General features: G+C 42.4%; 1 protein-coding gene across 3 annotated transcripts in view; it reads left to right on the forward strand.

Moving 5' to 3' along the window:
• klhl29 (kelch like family member 29) overlaps positions 1-16,455 on the forward strand; it is a 287,833-nt gene that overhangs the window by 237,245 nt on the left and 34,133 nt on the right. For all 3 annotated transcript variants that reach the window (XM_032584680.1, XM_032584681.1, XM_032584683.1), the window contains one exon: positions 669-849. In XM_032584680.1, coding sequence (XP_032440571.1) covers positions 669-849 — 181 coding nt within the window. The remainder of the gene's footprint in view (positions 1-668; positions 850-16,455) is intronic.

The raw sequence follows: 16,455 nt of genomic DNA on the forward strand, positions 1-16,455 counted from the left end.
AATTACCGACTTTATCATCAAGGAACAAGTTTCAGAGCTTTCCTTCAACAAGCCGACCAGCTGTGCCCTGCAGCGGCTGGGAGCAGGAATCACTGCATTACTATATTCTCCAAAAACAAGCCACCAAAAACTAGACATGACAGGACTTGATATTTTACAAAATGACCTTCATTTTCTCCCTCTAAGAGCCATGAAAGAGTGTTTTCTCATGCCAGAGGAAATTGTGCTAAAGCAGCGTTAGTATACATAATGGAAAAGGTTTGATAACGTGCTTAGTCTTACCTGCAGAGTTTGTCGTACTGCAAGTGATTTTTCTTTGTTTACCAAAGGAAAACCCCATTTCCGATGTAATTTTCAAGTGGAACCTGGGAAGAAATCTGAAACGTAAATTACAGATTCTTTAGAAGTAAAAATACATAAAATATGTTCCCAGGGTTCTTAGCTTTAGCTTTATGTACTATGGCAGTTTTACTCACCAAACCTGAGAATCTTTTGCAAGTGGGAGTTGAATAAATTACCGCGTTTATCCAGTAATCAACATTGTTCAACAAATATTTAATGAAAAGCTCTACATCTCCATTGTGTACAGTGTGTTAATGTTACCAACAGAGAAAATTACAATTCCCCAGCGCAGCCCACTGTAATGAGCTCTACTTTCTACATTTCAGGTGGCACAGAGTCGGGCGTGATGGTGGCCGACGTGTGGTGTTACATGTCCCTGTTGGACAACTGGAACCTGGTGTCCCGGATGACCGTGGCTCGCTGCAGACACAACAGCCTGGTGTATGACGGGAAGCTGTACACCATCGGAGGTCTGGGCGTGTCTGGCAACCTGGACCACGTAGAAAGGTAAAAAGAAAAAAACTCAAAACCACCTCATCTCCAGGCGACAGACGCATTCCGCATCTCTTTGGGACCAAATCTCTCTGAGCCGCCACTCGGCTGCTGTGTCCAGGCGTGGGCAGGCCAGGAAAGTCTAGGCGGATGCTTGAGCAACATAGATATGAGTGAATAAATATTCACACCGCACAGCAAAGTGTGGCAGATGGTGCAGCATGCAATAGTGCGGTGCAGCATATTGCAAAAGTGGTTGGACAGGTTTGTTAGCATTTTTTTTTTTTTTTTTAGGCGAGCGAGAGGTTGCAGGCGAACGAAGCCGAGCTGGAGCAAATTAAATGGCCACAGCTGTGAGTGTTGTGGTGTGACAGAATGGCTTTTGCTTCATTTTTTCTTTTTCTTTCTGAGAGCGAGAAGGTTTACTTTCAGAAGTCAGAGTGGTGAAGCGTGTCTGATTCTATCCACTTCGGCATCAACACATCACCAAGTCTTCATCTGAAGGTGGAACACCATGTCCTATTCATCGGGGGCTTCTTACTTCTCGCCGATCTGATTGAAAGTCGTTCAGCACAAAGCCTAACGTTTGCGGCGTTCTCGGGGAGTCTAATGAATTCCTACCAGCGTTTAAAAAAACATGAAAAGGAGTGATCCACATTTAATAGTTTGATTCATATTGCTTCTCTTTTTTTTAAAGCAGTGCTCTCTAGGTATTTTCCCCTCCAACTTGGGCTGACAAGTGGGTTTCGGCATGGAGTGGGGAGGGGCTACCTCCCCCACCACATGGCAGAGCAAGATTAACCAAAGCAATCAAAAGAACATTACTGAGTATATTAGAGCAGGCCGCTGCCGCTCATTACCTAGCTGCTCAATTGATCTCCAAAGCTGTTTGCAATGCACAACAGTCCTCCAAATGAAACAGCCTAATTTGATATTTCCCCATAATGCCGCTATACGGTGTCGTTATGACTCGGGGTGGATGGAATATTTGCCCCGTAATGGAAACGCATTTGATTCATCTGTCTCGGAGCTGCTTAATTTGAGGGCTGTTGATGCATATGGGGCATTCAGCGCTCCAAAGAAATCAGCGTTTTGTTTTGTTTTTTTCTTTTTCTATGCGCATCGTTCTGTGTTTGTTGCTGTTTTCCCTGCCTGTTCTCCGGTGTGCATTTTGCTGCAATTATGAAACTTCGCCGAGGCCCCACAGCAACCGGACTCAGTTATGAGTGCTGTAAAACTTTAACCTACTTTGCCTCTCTCCAAGAACTACCACAGGCTTCCTCGTTTTGGTATTAGTGCCCCATTGGTGGGCAGTGAGGAGGAGGAGGGGTTGTTATCCACAGACACACAGAGCAACCTGGGTTTTGATCTTTGATGAAGGAACAAGCTCTGACATATAAACGCCACAGGGTCTCTCAAGATGTTTGGACAGATTGATGGAGCCTGTCAATAAGCCTGTTTCTAAGCAACCCAGGCCTTTATTTTATTTATTTGTAAAACGGCAACAAGATGCTTGGAATTAAGTCAAAATGTGTAAATCTAAAAAAAAGACCACAGAAATATGGACGCCTGTTAAACCTTCCCTCATTTGTCACAAATTCAAATAAATTTTAGTGGGATTGTAAAGCAACGCATAGTTGTGAAGTGGGAAAAAAAAATTGCTAAATGTTAGAAATGTGGCATGCATTTGTTTCTAGCCCCTTTTATTCTGATACCCTTAAATAAAACGCAGTCGCACTGATTAACATCAGACGTTTGGACCCACTTGAGTTTAATTAATCATTTAGTAGTTTGCTAGAGGACATTTCTGAGTAAACAGCATCGGAGGAAGGACTATGGAGATATATAAAGGCAGGATTAAAGTTGGAGAGGTATTTAAAGTAGAGTCAAATTATAAAACGAAAACTATTGAAGCTTTGGACCTCAGATACACCTTCTTCACAGTGAAACAATATGGCTGCATCATGGTGTGAGGTTAGCAGGGACAGAGAAGCTGGTAGAACTTGATAAGATAAATGGAGCTCACACATGTTAACCGATACTGTTGTTTTTATGTACGTTAATCTCTTAAAACCGCATCTCAAGATCCCACGCATGTTGACTAGCAACCCCAAGTGGGTTCAACACTCCAAATTTAGGAACCCTGGTTTTGATCAAGGCATATTCAAGCCTATGAATGTCTAACTTAATTTCCAAAGTTAATCTAATGCACAGCCCTCTTTTCAGTTCTTAACTTGTTGAAGAATCCATGTCTTATTTCCACTTTGTGTTGGTATATCACAAAAAATTCTATTAAGGTACATTTAGGATACAGTTTGTGGCTATTATGTGATTAAAATATGGTAAAAGTATCTTGTGCAGCTGTAAATAAGCTTCCAGGTGCATTTGGACTGGGATTGCACGTACCATATTTGTAATATTAATGTCTCTGCTGATTCACTCTACACGCATTTTTTTCCCCCGACTGTTATGGTAATGGTTACAAATTTATTATTCATAGTTCATATAGTCACTTTAAATGTCTGCGACTGGCTGCTATTTTGTCTGCTGAATAGATACGTTGACCTGCTGTGAATGTTTTCACTCAACTTTGTTGATAAAATATTGACTGAGCAGCTGGCAGACATTGACGATGTGAGCTGCATGTGCATTTATGAAGATCGGAAAATCTCGCCGTATCCACCGGGAAGTGCGAGTCACAAAGGTTGTAAATATTCGCGCTCCTTGCGGATGAAACCGAAAGCGATTCAAATCAGGCTGCATTTTCACTTTAAAGCCATTTCTGGGCTCAGAGCAATGTGCATAGGCTCTGTTTATGATTGGTATAGCAAAAATGTTTTTCATTTTAGGTAAAGCAGCTTAAATACCACAGTTCAATCATTCCTGGTTTTTAATAGTGCTTTTCACATACAAGGGAAAATAAAGTGTTTACATGACATAAAAGCTGGAGGCAATTAGAACAAAACAGAATAAAAACTGTGAACAAAGATCTAAAAAAAGCCTCGCCATACAGAAACGCTTCACAGAGGTGACGCTGGTGTTAAGGACTGAAGAAGCACAGCTGTGATCACGCTGACATGGTGACAAAGAGTTACAATAAACAGAAACGCAAATCCAAAAATCCAGATTCAAAAGCCAAAAGTAAAGTCACAAATAAAGTAAATACGGTGAGTGATTTCAAGTGGCACGGAAGTTTATTCGTCATTATAACTAAACAAATTATGGTAAATGGAAATTATTTACATTCAATATGAAGTCAGCCAAAGTGCAAACAAAACATATATTAATTTTCTAAAGTAAAAAATTGCAATAAACCTGTTGCCTAAAAACTATATGAATCTTGAATTTGCATTTAAAGATATTGTCTACATTCAGGTTCCCAAGAGGACTGTCCAGAAAACAGATTTCTCAGTGAGTTTTTGTTCTTTTGGGCATAAAAGCATGTAAACCTAAAGAAAAGGTTCAGAATATTTCAAAATGAGGATCACAAATAGTTGATATATGCCTGCAGTGGATAGCTGACTTTGCGTTTTCAACTCCAGAGTAGCAGAGGTCGGAGCTAAAAACTGTTGTGAGAGACGCCAAGACCAAAACTGACTGCCACCGTCATTAACCCACTCCATCATCGGAAATACCACAGTGGCGAATGCGACAGCTGTGTTATAAACCTTCAAACTACTGTCATGTGTGACAGCTGTTTTGATAAAGCCAATTATTATTAACACAGAAAGTGGAGATTGGAGGTGGTGCACCAACGATCATCTTCCTGGGTGAAACAAAAATTTAAAAGGAGACGTGTGAACAATGTCGAGTTAGTTGTCGTAAAAGTAAAGCAGTCCAAAAAAAAAAGCAGTACTTTATTACACTTTTTTTACACTCTTACTATGTTCTCAATGTGTTTCACTCAGATTATTACACCTGCAGTGGTACATCTTTTTTTTTTAGTTATTAAGACTTTATAATTCAGCTTTTGCATAAACCCTAAGCTGGATTTATACCAAATAAAAACACCAACTCAGTTATCTTCACTGACTGCTGATAACCTTGTCTCAAAAGCTTACTTTAAATATTCCAGCTATCCCTTTAAGCATGACGTGTCTTTATCCAGACTAAAAGTAATGAAAGAATCAGGCTGCAACTCTTTGTAATTAGTTATTTTTGTCCTGCTTTGCAGAAACTAAATTGCTCCAACTACCGGATGATTAACTCTGAATATTACCAACAGGAAGCCCTTAACCTGACCTGAGGCAAGACCTCACAGGCACGCTGCTGGTATAGAGAGTGAATGGTGAAGCCAAACGAAACATCACTCGCTTTTAATTTTGCTCATCAGTAACTAAATTCCTTCCCTGCTGATTTCAGCAGAAATTTTCTCCTCCATTTTCACGTCGGGCTCCTCTCATTGCAGTCGATCCTCTCCACGTTTTCTGTTTGTCATCTGTCACTCGCGTCCCTGTCAGCCCGCAGTATTCTTTAGCGACGTTTCCGTCGCATAATGTGATGATGCATGTTAGAGTGATGGAGCGAACGCGTCTCGACTTCCATTTGTTTCCCAGATAAAATGCATAAGCAAGGAATCGGTGAGGGACCCGAGCTGCGCAGCTTAATACTGCGAGCATGTTTGTTTTACTGAGGAGGAAAGGAGCAATTTTAGAGATTAGGGGAGGATTTGTGAACAACAGGCTGCAGGTCTACGAAATTAACTTGAAAGGCAGGTGCTATAAATCATATGCAATCCCAGCAGCAATTTCATTAGACTCATAACCAGGAGTTTAATCCTGGAAATAGTTTTTTATCTCATTTGAAGCTGAGGGCAGAAATGATTATTCATCTTAAGTGTATTTGCTGTTGAACTATAAAAACGAAGATGTTTGTTGTTTTGGCCCAGAGCCATCATGGTGACCTGAACTGCTTGTGTTCCCACCGAACAGCTGTGAACTAAATCACATTTTATTTTGAAACCTGACGTCCTACGCAGCAGCGCCTGAAGTTTGGCCCCGCACACACCAAAACCTTACTTTAGATCTTACTTAGATCTTACTTTAGGAAGTTTACATTTGAGTCGCCGTGCATGTTTCACAGCAGAGAGAGAGAGAGAGAGGGAGGAAAAGAAAAAAATGCAACAGCTGAAGAATATTCGGGTCAATTTCTGCTCGATTCTGAAAGCATTTATCCAGATTTGCTTTGATAAATGAGTCCCATTAAAAGCTGATCCTTAATTTTGGAGCTAACTGCCAGATTTGGCAGGTGTGCCTCTGCTGTGAGACACACTTGGCATTCCTGTAGCTAAACGCGGCGAGGCCAGAACTCAAAAGATAGCAGAGACTTCAGCAGAGAAGGCAGCGAGTCCTTACCGGGGGTAATTCCTGCCTGGTGGAGATAAGTGAGCAGCTTCTCCAGCCTTGTTTGTGCTTGTCGCCTTTTGTACAAGGCGGACGAACCACACACATCCGAAGAGGAGTTGTAATATTTCGAGCTAATAACACAGAAAATTTTAATCAGTGCGTGTGAACGGCTGCCTTGTTTGATAAGCAGATGACTGGTGAGGATCTGAAGGCCGGGGAAGAGCAGAAAATGATGCAACAGCAAGAGCTGATTTGCTCCACTCTCTCAGTGATTGGGCATTTGCATTTCTGTCCACACTCGGGTTCTCCATATTTTCTGGTGTTTATTGTTCCCCAGAGTCGATGAAACTTGGCATGGATGGAAACTTTGTCTTTCTTTCATTTTTCTCCCTTTGTTTGTGTATGAGTCTTCTTGAAGGGCTCTCAGTTCGTTTCGATCATTGCAGCCTGCACACAATGCTCCGCAGAACAAGGCTTTGAATTTTATAAACATTAATATTGATACCCTTCACTCCTAAGTTATGATTTTTTTTTTTTACTTACTGACTGAATCAAAAAGAAATACGTTTAGAAACACTGCATTTATAGCACTTCAAGAACAAAATAGGAGTAGGACGTCATGAATCCCTTATGATTCTTTTTAAAAATGCATGTTTTCCCCTTCTGAAATATTCCATATTAAATAAATATCAGTAAATTACAATGAAAACGAAGCTAAAGAGCTTTAATAGAATAGAATATATACAGTATGTTGTTTTTCTCGTGAAGCCTTGCAAGTATTAAACACGAGGTTATGGTTAATGTTTGATAAATCAGCTCCTAGCATATTATCTGGGGGTTACAGTTAATTTAGTGCAAGCTAAATGTACAGCAAAGTGTTTTCTCTACTTCATTAATTCAACACTTTCCTTCCAAAATCCTAAAAAAATAAAAGTTAATGTTTCAGCTTTGTGCTAACATACACAGCTAGAAGATACTCAGACTTGTCAGGGAGCTGCAACAGCCAATGAGAACTCTTCTTTCATTTTGAATGTCATTGTGAAAGGCACAGTTGATCAATTCTACAATGATATTCATTTTACCACGTCTTCCACATTGCTGAAGGTATTGGGAAAGTTGAATGTGGCAAAATGATATAATATTTTGTTGTCACTAAATAAATGAGTTGTGTACTTGTTTGTTTGTTTGTTTTTTACTTTAGATCAAGACTCTTTCTCAACATCAAATGAGAAATTTAAGAGTTTTACTGAGACTGAATTCTCTTGCCACTTCCTCCTGAGCAATCTGGAAAAGGTTTCATATTCATGTTATCCTCTGACTTTTCCCCCATTTTTTTCCCCTTTATGCTGATGAGTCTTTCTGCCACTGACAACTGAAAGACTTTTCTAAAGGCTTATGCTTCCATCACCCTGATTTTAAACACGTGCCACTTTGAGAGCGACGGTAACCGCCGTGCTCCTAGACACTTAAAGTGCACCCATCTGCTCGGTTGAAGAGGACCAAATGGGCCCAGATGTATGAACGGTTGAATTCCACGGGGCGCAGGTGGACTCCAGTCGAGTTGATGAAACATTTTTGGGATCTATAACAGCAGGATGAGCCAGCTCTCATGCGAGTGCCTTAAAAGCTTCTAAACATCTACACAAACAGGATTTTTTTAGACGATTTTTTCTAATAATTTGAAATGGATTCCAGCTCCTTTTAGATGCCACTCGGACATGAAAACGAGGAGAGCTGTCTATAAATCCCGTTTTAATACTGTATGTTTGTTTGAGTGAGTGCGTGCGTGCGTGGGCATGCGTGTATGTGTGTGTCTGATCCACCCAAGGTCTCTCACCGCCCAGCTCTGGCTCAGAGCACCTTGACACCTCATTTGTAGTCCGCGCCGCTCCTCCTCGCTCTCCATCTCTCCATCCATCTCACCGAGGGTTTCACGCTCCTAACCGTGAAATTCACCCACAATCACAATTATGTCTTCAATCAGAGCCATCTCAAAAGCCGCCAGGATCCCGGCTTTCTTTGGGAACAGCAGGAGGCCCAAATCAACGCAGGACCGAAGCCGGCTCATTCCCGTCACTAGCTCTCGGCGCTAATGACTGACAGATTTTCAGAGAAGCGTTCAGGCTAGTTTGGGGAGGCTTTTAACTTGCAATCAGGTACCCTGGGCCTGCACACTCCTCAGCATGTTGATCCTTTGGCAAACCAGTATGATTGCAGATATTGAATAATTCATAGGTGTCTAATGATATGTCAATCACAGCTGGTTTTGTTTTATTTATTGCCTACTATGCATAGGTTTTTATTTTTTTTATTTTGCATCCTCTGAGCTCCATTGCAAGTTAATATTGCATGAAGACTGTTAGCAACATAATACTGAGTAGAGCAACCAGCTTTTCTCCTTAGGGATGTTGTACTGTTTGGTTAACAAGGCTGAATGAGGAGGAGGAGGCTTTTGTGTTGCTTTTCAAACCAAAATGACCTTTTCTGCTGCGTTCGTGTCCGTGAAATCTGTTGTGAAAGCTCCATTGTTCATGTGCTGTTTTTTTTTTTTTTTTTTTTTTTTCAGTTTCATTAACATCTGTTGCTGTTACATAAACATGCCTGCGCTTTACTTCTGCGTGTTGCTATTCATGAAGCCGTCATTTAGGACTAAGGGTTAGGATTGTGTTCTTTGCGAAGGCTGCTCTTCTAGAGTGGTCAGTCTTAGTTTGACGAAACCAGCGCTTTCGTGTTCCTCCTAACTAAAATCTCCCGTCTCTTTACCTTTTTTCCCCCCCATTTAGAGGAGCTATACTTTTTATCTGAGTAATGGGCCGTTGCGCGAGTGCGGCTTAGCGAGCTGCAGGAAGCGAATTGCAAATATTCAACCACCTTGCAGCGGAAATTTTCCAGTAAAAGCATGACAATGAACACGCTGTGAGAGCATGATTAGAGCAGGAGGAGGGTTCCTGATACCTACTTTGCTTCTTGAACTTCCAAGTTATTCAGCGGCTTGATGTCGGCAGGCGGTGCGCACACTGCGACGCGAGTCACCCATAGAAACGACGCCCCTCTATAGAACAGCGGGGGTAGAAAAGGCACTGCGTTACATTAACAAGAGGCAGGGGTAGGGTGGTAGAATTCAATTTATTTATATAGCGCCAATTCGCAATAAATGTCGCCTCGAGGCACTTTACAAAATAACATGTCATTCTAATTCAATCAAACATACATTCCAATTGATCCTACTTATCAAACAGCAGAGTATGCTCAATTATTCAAAGCAGTTTAAAAAGTTTCTATCTAGGTAAAACCCAGCAGATTGCAACGAGTCATTGACTAGCAGCATCCAGTCTTCCTGGAGGAGCGTGTAGCAATAGTAGAAAATCGCCTGCATTGAGCTGTTTACTGCAATCCCTCATTCTGAGCATGTACAGTACAGACCAAAAGTTTGGACACAACTGTGTGTACTGTACGTAGCGACAGTGGAGAGGAAAAAACTCCCATTTAACTCCAGCAGAACCAGAACCTGACTCGGTACGACCACAGATGATCACAACCGACTGGGGGTTTGAAGAGACGAAGCGGGACGCATAAAAATAAACAGATTAAATGATGTAGGATTATTTTCTATGTTTATGAAAGTAATAAGTTAATAGAAGCAGAGGGAGAATGATAAGTTCATGGCAGTGTCACCTCAGCCGATGTCCTCCAGGAAGACAAACAGCTAAAAAGAACGCCAGATCAGGTGCAGCTTCTATGGAGAGAAAAATAGCTGAGAGAAACGACAAGCTAATAGTTGGAACAGCAAATAATGCAAATCAGAGAGTAGTAGAAGAACAAAGTGAGGAAAAAGTGAATTAAAATTTCATTTTAAATTAAACAAAGGTTCCATATTTGACAGACAAATCTCTCTGCAAGTATTTCTGGTTGCAAAACCAAAAACAGTTTTGGTATAAAAAAAGTTACTTTTTTTTTTAAACTTAAGCCTGACTATTTAGCCAGATATCGGTTTGTTATCATTTTCTATAAGGAGCGGGATGACAACACATTCTGCACAAAAACCATTTGAAAGCTACAAAATTTAACAAGAACATGTCAAAATCTGAGAAATAAATAGATGCTATATATATACAGATTTCCATATTGCTGGTAAAAATAAAATGTTATTATTTCACCATTAGCAGGCATACTTTAGATCGTGTTTATTTTACGTTTCTGGGTAAATGATTAGATAGTTGAACAGATGCACTTTTACTCAAGAGTATCGTTTCATGGGAAACTTGCACCTTCCTAAAACTATTAATTAATGTAAGATTCACCATTGGAGATGTTCTAAGCACATCTGCGTAAAATGGTGGAAACCTGGGTAGAAGATGGAGTTGGTTTAGAAGTGCAGCTTGTAAAAGCGAAAGGAAGCTGTTACATACAGACTCCATCCTGTCTGGCCCATTGAAATTCACTCCAGTTGCACATGGTGCCATCACTCCAGAGCTATCTCTCTAAACAGAAAGATGGGCAGAGATTTAATTTGAACACACTCAAACGTCGCTCCCACACAGAGGAAGGTGGGATCCGTTGTCGGTTGCAGCTTCCTGCCCAACAGCACTCTCTTTTGGCGATTTTGGGCAAAGAAGCGGCAGGGGGATGATGCCAACAGAGCGTCCCGCGGCTCAGTAGCCCCAGGTGTCGGAAACCCTGCAGTGAAACCGTCGAGGAGGAGTGCGGGAGAGAGAGAAAGAGACGCGGAGCAAGCCTGGAAGAGTTTAGCAATATCGAGCCGAGCCTGGGAAGATGAGAGGGAAGGGTAGATGGAGCAGCTGCAGGTGGGCCTATGAGCCCTGGATCATCAGTCACGCTGGAACCAATGAGTTCATGTGTAGATGCTTTTTTCTCTTTTCTCCCAGCCTCAGTGCAGGAATAATAAAGTGAGAAGAGCTGCTGAGCATTTCCTTTGGAAGTTAGTGTGTTGCAGCTCGTATTTGTTTTCCCCCACTTTCTGCTACACAGCACCCGTGGGAAGTTGTGTTGGAAAGAGAAAGGGTTGGGCGGAGGGAGCCACACACCATGGCATTGTGGTTGGGCACAATCATTGCTCCCAAAGCCCCCTCGCTGAGGCAGTTTCCCCCCCTGTGGAGCTAATCTCTTCTCCCTGGGATTAACAAACTTCACAGCACAGCCCTCCACTGAGCTATCGCGACATCACTTCACTCTCCACCCCTTCTTCAGCCACACTTTCTTTCCAGTGCACACTAACTATCCTTTTATGTAAGCCCATACAACAAACCACAAGAGTCAGACATGGCTAGATTAGGGATGTTTTGCAGTTATAATAATGCTTGTTATAACTAATTATTGTAGTTGTGTGGATTCCCTCAAAGGAGGGCAATAAGGAACTTCAGCTCTGCTTCACTGTGTTCGCTATATACAGTGCCTTTCAGAAGTATTCACACAACTTGACTATTTCCTCTCTTTGTTATGTCACACACAAATTTTAATGCATTTTATCTTAAGGACCAACAAATGAGTAGTAAATGGTAATATTAAATGGATATAATTGGGGGCTTTCTTTTTTTCTTCACTAAAAAAAAATAATAATCTGAAAAGTGCGGCATTTTAAGGCAATGGATCGAGTAAAATCCATTGCCTTCACAAACAGTGTCATGAAGATGGGATAAAGGTGCAGAGAAATGTAAAGCAGGGCAAGTTTGTCTGAATCTAGTGCAAAGGGAGCACTAATTGGAGAAGAGACCCACTGTAACTCTGGAGGAGGTGCTGAGGTCCACAGCTCAAGTGGGAAAGGCTTGGCAAGATGAAGGCCTCCGTTGAAAGAAATCCAGTTTGCAGTTTTCCACCGGTCATGAACGGGACATCACAAACCAGTTCCTCCAGGATTTCACGAGTGTTTTTGCGATTTTTTTCTCATTAAAAATCACAGATTTTTGCAGTGCTACTTATGTCTGACGGTAAATGTGGCTTTTTGTTACTTGACATATCAATCATGGACTATAACTTGTCTCAATTTATGAGGCTGAGGCAGCAGTGTATTAGGAGGAAATGCTGCCACCCACAGCTGGGAGTTAGCCGTCACCTAAATCCAATGATTTGGACCAATTTTTTATTTATTTATTTATTTATTTTTTGAAAACTTGCAGCAAACTCACAATTATTCATTAGCGAGTAAAATGTGTGGATCTGTTTAAAAACTGGAAGTACTGACAAACACGTGGATGGAGGAGCTCTGGTCAGAGAAGGCCATTAAGACTGTTTGGCTTTCAAACCACTATATGTGGAGAAAAACTAATCCTTGACGATGGTGCTGGTCACACCATCTACGTGGCAAACTATGGAAGGCAATCTTGCAAAAGATGAGAAACAAGAGTTTCACCAGGACAATTATGTTAAACATACAGCCTGAGCTAAAATGAGATGGTCTAGATCAAGACATATTCACGTGTTAGCAGGAATCCAGACCTAAATCCAGTTGAAAATATGATATATTCTCAGTATATGCTGAACATGCTGTACATGTCAGAAAACAGTGTCTCTGTCCATCTGCTTCACAATTATGCTCTACTTTGTGCCAATCCATTTCCTAAAATCCCATTCAAACATCCTGAGGTTTTAGTGGCTGCAGTGTGAGAGAGAGTGAGAAAAAGCTCAGAGGTTATTTATACTCCTGCAAGCCGCTGTATTTGTTGTCTGTATATATGCATACAGCCTCATGAATGTGTATGTTGACAGAAAGTTTCCCTCCTTATTAGGCGCTGTCATTTCCCATCTCCACGGAGGAGTTCCCAGATCTTTCAGTAATAATGAGGCTCCAGAGAAAGCAAGTGGGCTCAAATCAGACGGATTATCGCATCTCTTTGCCGTACATGTCCTGCCATCTTGCTCCGTCCTCCCCCCCCGCTTGTCTCTTTTAACCACAGTCTCCAACCTCGCCTGCTCCTCCTGCACCACCGCTCCCTCCGTCTTTTCTCTGTGCTGATTAGGTGGGCAGGAAGATGATGGGTGTATTTAGGGCCCGCGTGGTTTTAACGCTGCATCTGTCTGACATGCTCGTGTGAAGACGGTGTCTTCTCTTCGTCGTCTTCTAATGGGGCGCCAGGGTCTCGGAGAGGGGGAAGGCAGGTAGATGTTGGAAACAGGGGTGTGTGTGCGTGTGTGTGTTCACGGGACAGTAGGAGAAATACACCGGGAGTGGAGGCAGGTGTGTTTGAGGATGGTATTAAGGAAAAGGCAGAAAGACACTGCGGGTAATGAGCACTGCGAGCCGCGTGTGCTTTTGCCACGCTGATAAACGACGGGCTGGCACTTCACACAATTTTCAGCCTTTACCAAGCCATTTTTCTCCCCTCCCTTTCTCTTTCACCTTCCATCCCTTACTCTAAATAAAAACACTCACGTTGAGTATGTCCTCACTGGATATATTTTCTTTTCGGAAAACCATCCTACCCCGCTCTTCTACATGGGCATGTTGCAGCACAATGCTGCTGGCTAATTATCAATGGTTAGGATGTGACAGATGCTGCGGAGATGCTTGGCAGTCGGTGCGCTGCAGAGCCCTGGCAACCCTTTCCAATATCCAGACACTGCACCCTCCTCAGCACCCAGGGACGGATCAGCTCTGGAGATACGGGGGTTAGTTTGTTACATATAGATTGGTCCCAGGAGGGTGTGCAGGGGTGTGTGTGCGTGTGTTCAGCCAAGGTGAGAGCTCTTATGAAGGAAGGAAGGAAGGAAAAGTGCTGATAAGCTTTAGTTTTTAGCTTTAACTGTGCACATAATGTACACACTGCTTTTGCAAAAACTATCGGTAGGTCACAACCACATACTGCAAATCCGATTTGTTTAGAGTTTATGTGAAAGAGTTACACAAAGCGGTGCATAATTTTGATTTCTGTTGCATAAAGTCACATGATTGTTTTACACCAGTGTGTACTCTACACCAAACCTCCCAAGATAGGATTCATTTAAGGTGACATCCTGGGTTAGGGGGAGAATTAATTAGAGATGCATATGATGACTCTGGAGGAGCTGCAGAGATTCACCGGTTAAAGCTGCGCCAGGTAATGTTCATAAATATTGTTTTTTTTACACCTTTTTTTAAAACTGTCACTTTGTCGTGACAGTATAGTATGAGATAACCTGTGGAAAAAAATCAAACTCTCCTGCAGAAATACACGGCCTGGCCAGAAACGACCAATCAGAGCCAGGCTTTCAATCACCGTCATGTACATACCGCCGCCTAGCTCTCTGCTACGCTATGCTAGTTCCCCACAACGGAGCCTACCATAAATGCTAAGGCTAGTTAGCATTCCCATGACAGTGGATAAATAGTTTTTCTGAAACATTAAGCTGCTTCTATGCCATTACCACATTAGGCAGCTCATACACAAGCATTATTGATAGTGCTAAATTTTTAAACCTTATTCTGATTGGTTGTCCGTGACCAGGAGCGAGAAGCTCATGTTTTTCAGAGATTATCTGCCTCATGTTATAGTGTCATGACATAGTGACAGTTTTAACAAATGTGTACAAAGCATGTTGTTGTAAAAGTTGCCTACTTTTACAACAACATGAGGGAGAGTCGGTTCACAGGATGACTGTTAGTCTTGCACTACAACATCCTGAATAATGGAATGGCAAGAAGAAAGATGTTGTTGATTGAAGGCTAGAAATTGCCCCACTTTACAGTTTGCCACAAGACATGTAGGCAACGCAGCAATCGTGTGGAAGGAGATGCTCTGATCAGAGGAGTTTAAAAATGAAATGGCATAAATCCATGTACATTCATGTATTGGAATGCTTCTGCCTTGGTCCAGATCTACAGTAAATTAATTGAAAATTTGTAGCTGTTCAGATGCTCTCGATCCACTCTGACTGAAGTAGAGTTCTGGTTTAATGCAAGAAAATAATGGGGATTTCTTTTCCATTTCTAAATGTGAAAAGCTGATTGAGGCACATTTTTGCTCAACACACTGTTATTGTAAAAAAACAAAAAACAAAAGAAAACGTGGAAGCCGTGTGCCGTCTTTTTTTCCTTTCATAATATTACACTAATTTGTGTTGGAAGTTGTAGCTGCAGCAGAAAACAGAAAATGTGTGTATCCACCTCCCACTGCCACCGCCCCCTACTCCGTGTCATCGTTTTACTTCCTGATCATTCCAGCCAGCTGTGGGTGATGCAGCAGTTCTCAGTTTCTAGATGTCGTAATGAAAAGAAAAGAACACACTCCTCCTCTCATCATTCCACACACACACACACGCACACGCATGCAGGCTCCCCACATGGCCCCACAGCGATGCCCTACTTGGCTGCTATCAACACAGAAGCTTGCTTTGGTAATGAAGTGAGGTCTCAGCCTTCCATCTCCCATCTAGTTTTGAAGAGTGAAGGAGCAGTAATTGGTGTACGACCTACACCACCGACAGCACTCATGTCCCCTGTCCTACGTGACATTCCCATCCAATTAAATCTGCGTCTACACACACTCTAACAGACTGAAAAATATTCACTCACACGCACACACCCACCCACACACACACACACCCCTCTTATCATTTCTCCCAAACTTCCTTCCTTGATAGTTTCTCAAGGTGTCTCTTTAGATCTACACTGGTGTCGTACGGCACAAACATCCTGTATATGTAGGATGTTTTTCCTACATATACAGAACCTGTCTGTCTGTCTGTCTGTCTGGGCGCGGGTGGCCAGATTGTGTGCAGGAGCACGGAGGAAGGAGTCTTGTTCTCTGAATGAGTTCATTTTCTGGGATTATGGGTAAGTCTGTGGGGCCAGTGGATGGATTGCTCTCTGTTTCGCTAGGATTAGCTGAAGGTGACACTGAGGTGGCAGGTCCGTGCCCATCTGTGTTTCTACGTGCTCCCATAGTCTGATTTGTGCATCCATGCGTCGTGTGTAAAAGTATGTCTGTTATTAGGCCCGAAATGAGCTGTAATCCATCAGAGTTAATGAGCTGTGTGCGTGTGCAGGCGTGCGTGCGTGTGTGTGCATAAGCTCCCTCCAACATCGATGGCAGTGGGGTGTGTTCTGCGTGCGTCTTCTGACTGACCTTGACTTCGGTCTGTCAGATCGAGCGCGCTCTCAGGCTGTTCACACAGAGACCGAGACTCCATCAGATCCCCAGATGTCATCACACACAGTCTGTCAGATGTGTGTACCATGAGCAAATAACAAGCACAACAGGGCTGCCCTTCAGGAGATTTCTGAGTTCATGGCGGAAGACGAAATTCAGAGGTTAAACCGCGGGGTCCACCGTCTGCTCTGGGA

The sequence above is a fragment of the Xiphophorus hellerii genome, chromosome 15 (assembly GCF_003331165.1).
Source record: "Xiphophorus hellerii strain 12219 chromosome 15, Xiphophorus_hellerii-4.1, whole genome shotgun sequence".
In the NCBI taxonomy this organism is placed as follows: Eukaryota; Metazoa; Chordata; class Actinopteri; order Cyprinodontiformes; family Poeciliidae; genus Xiphophorus; species Xiphophorus hellerii.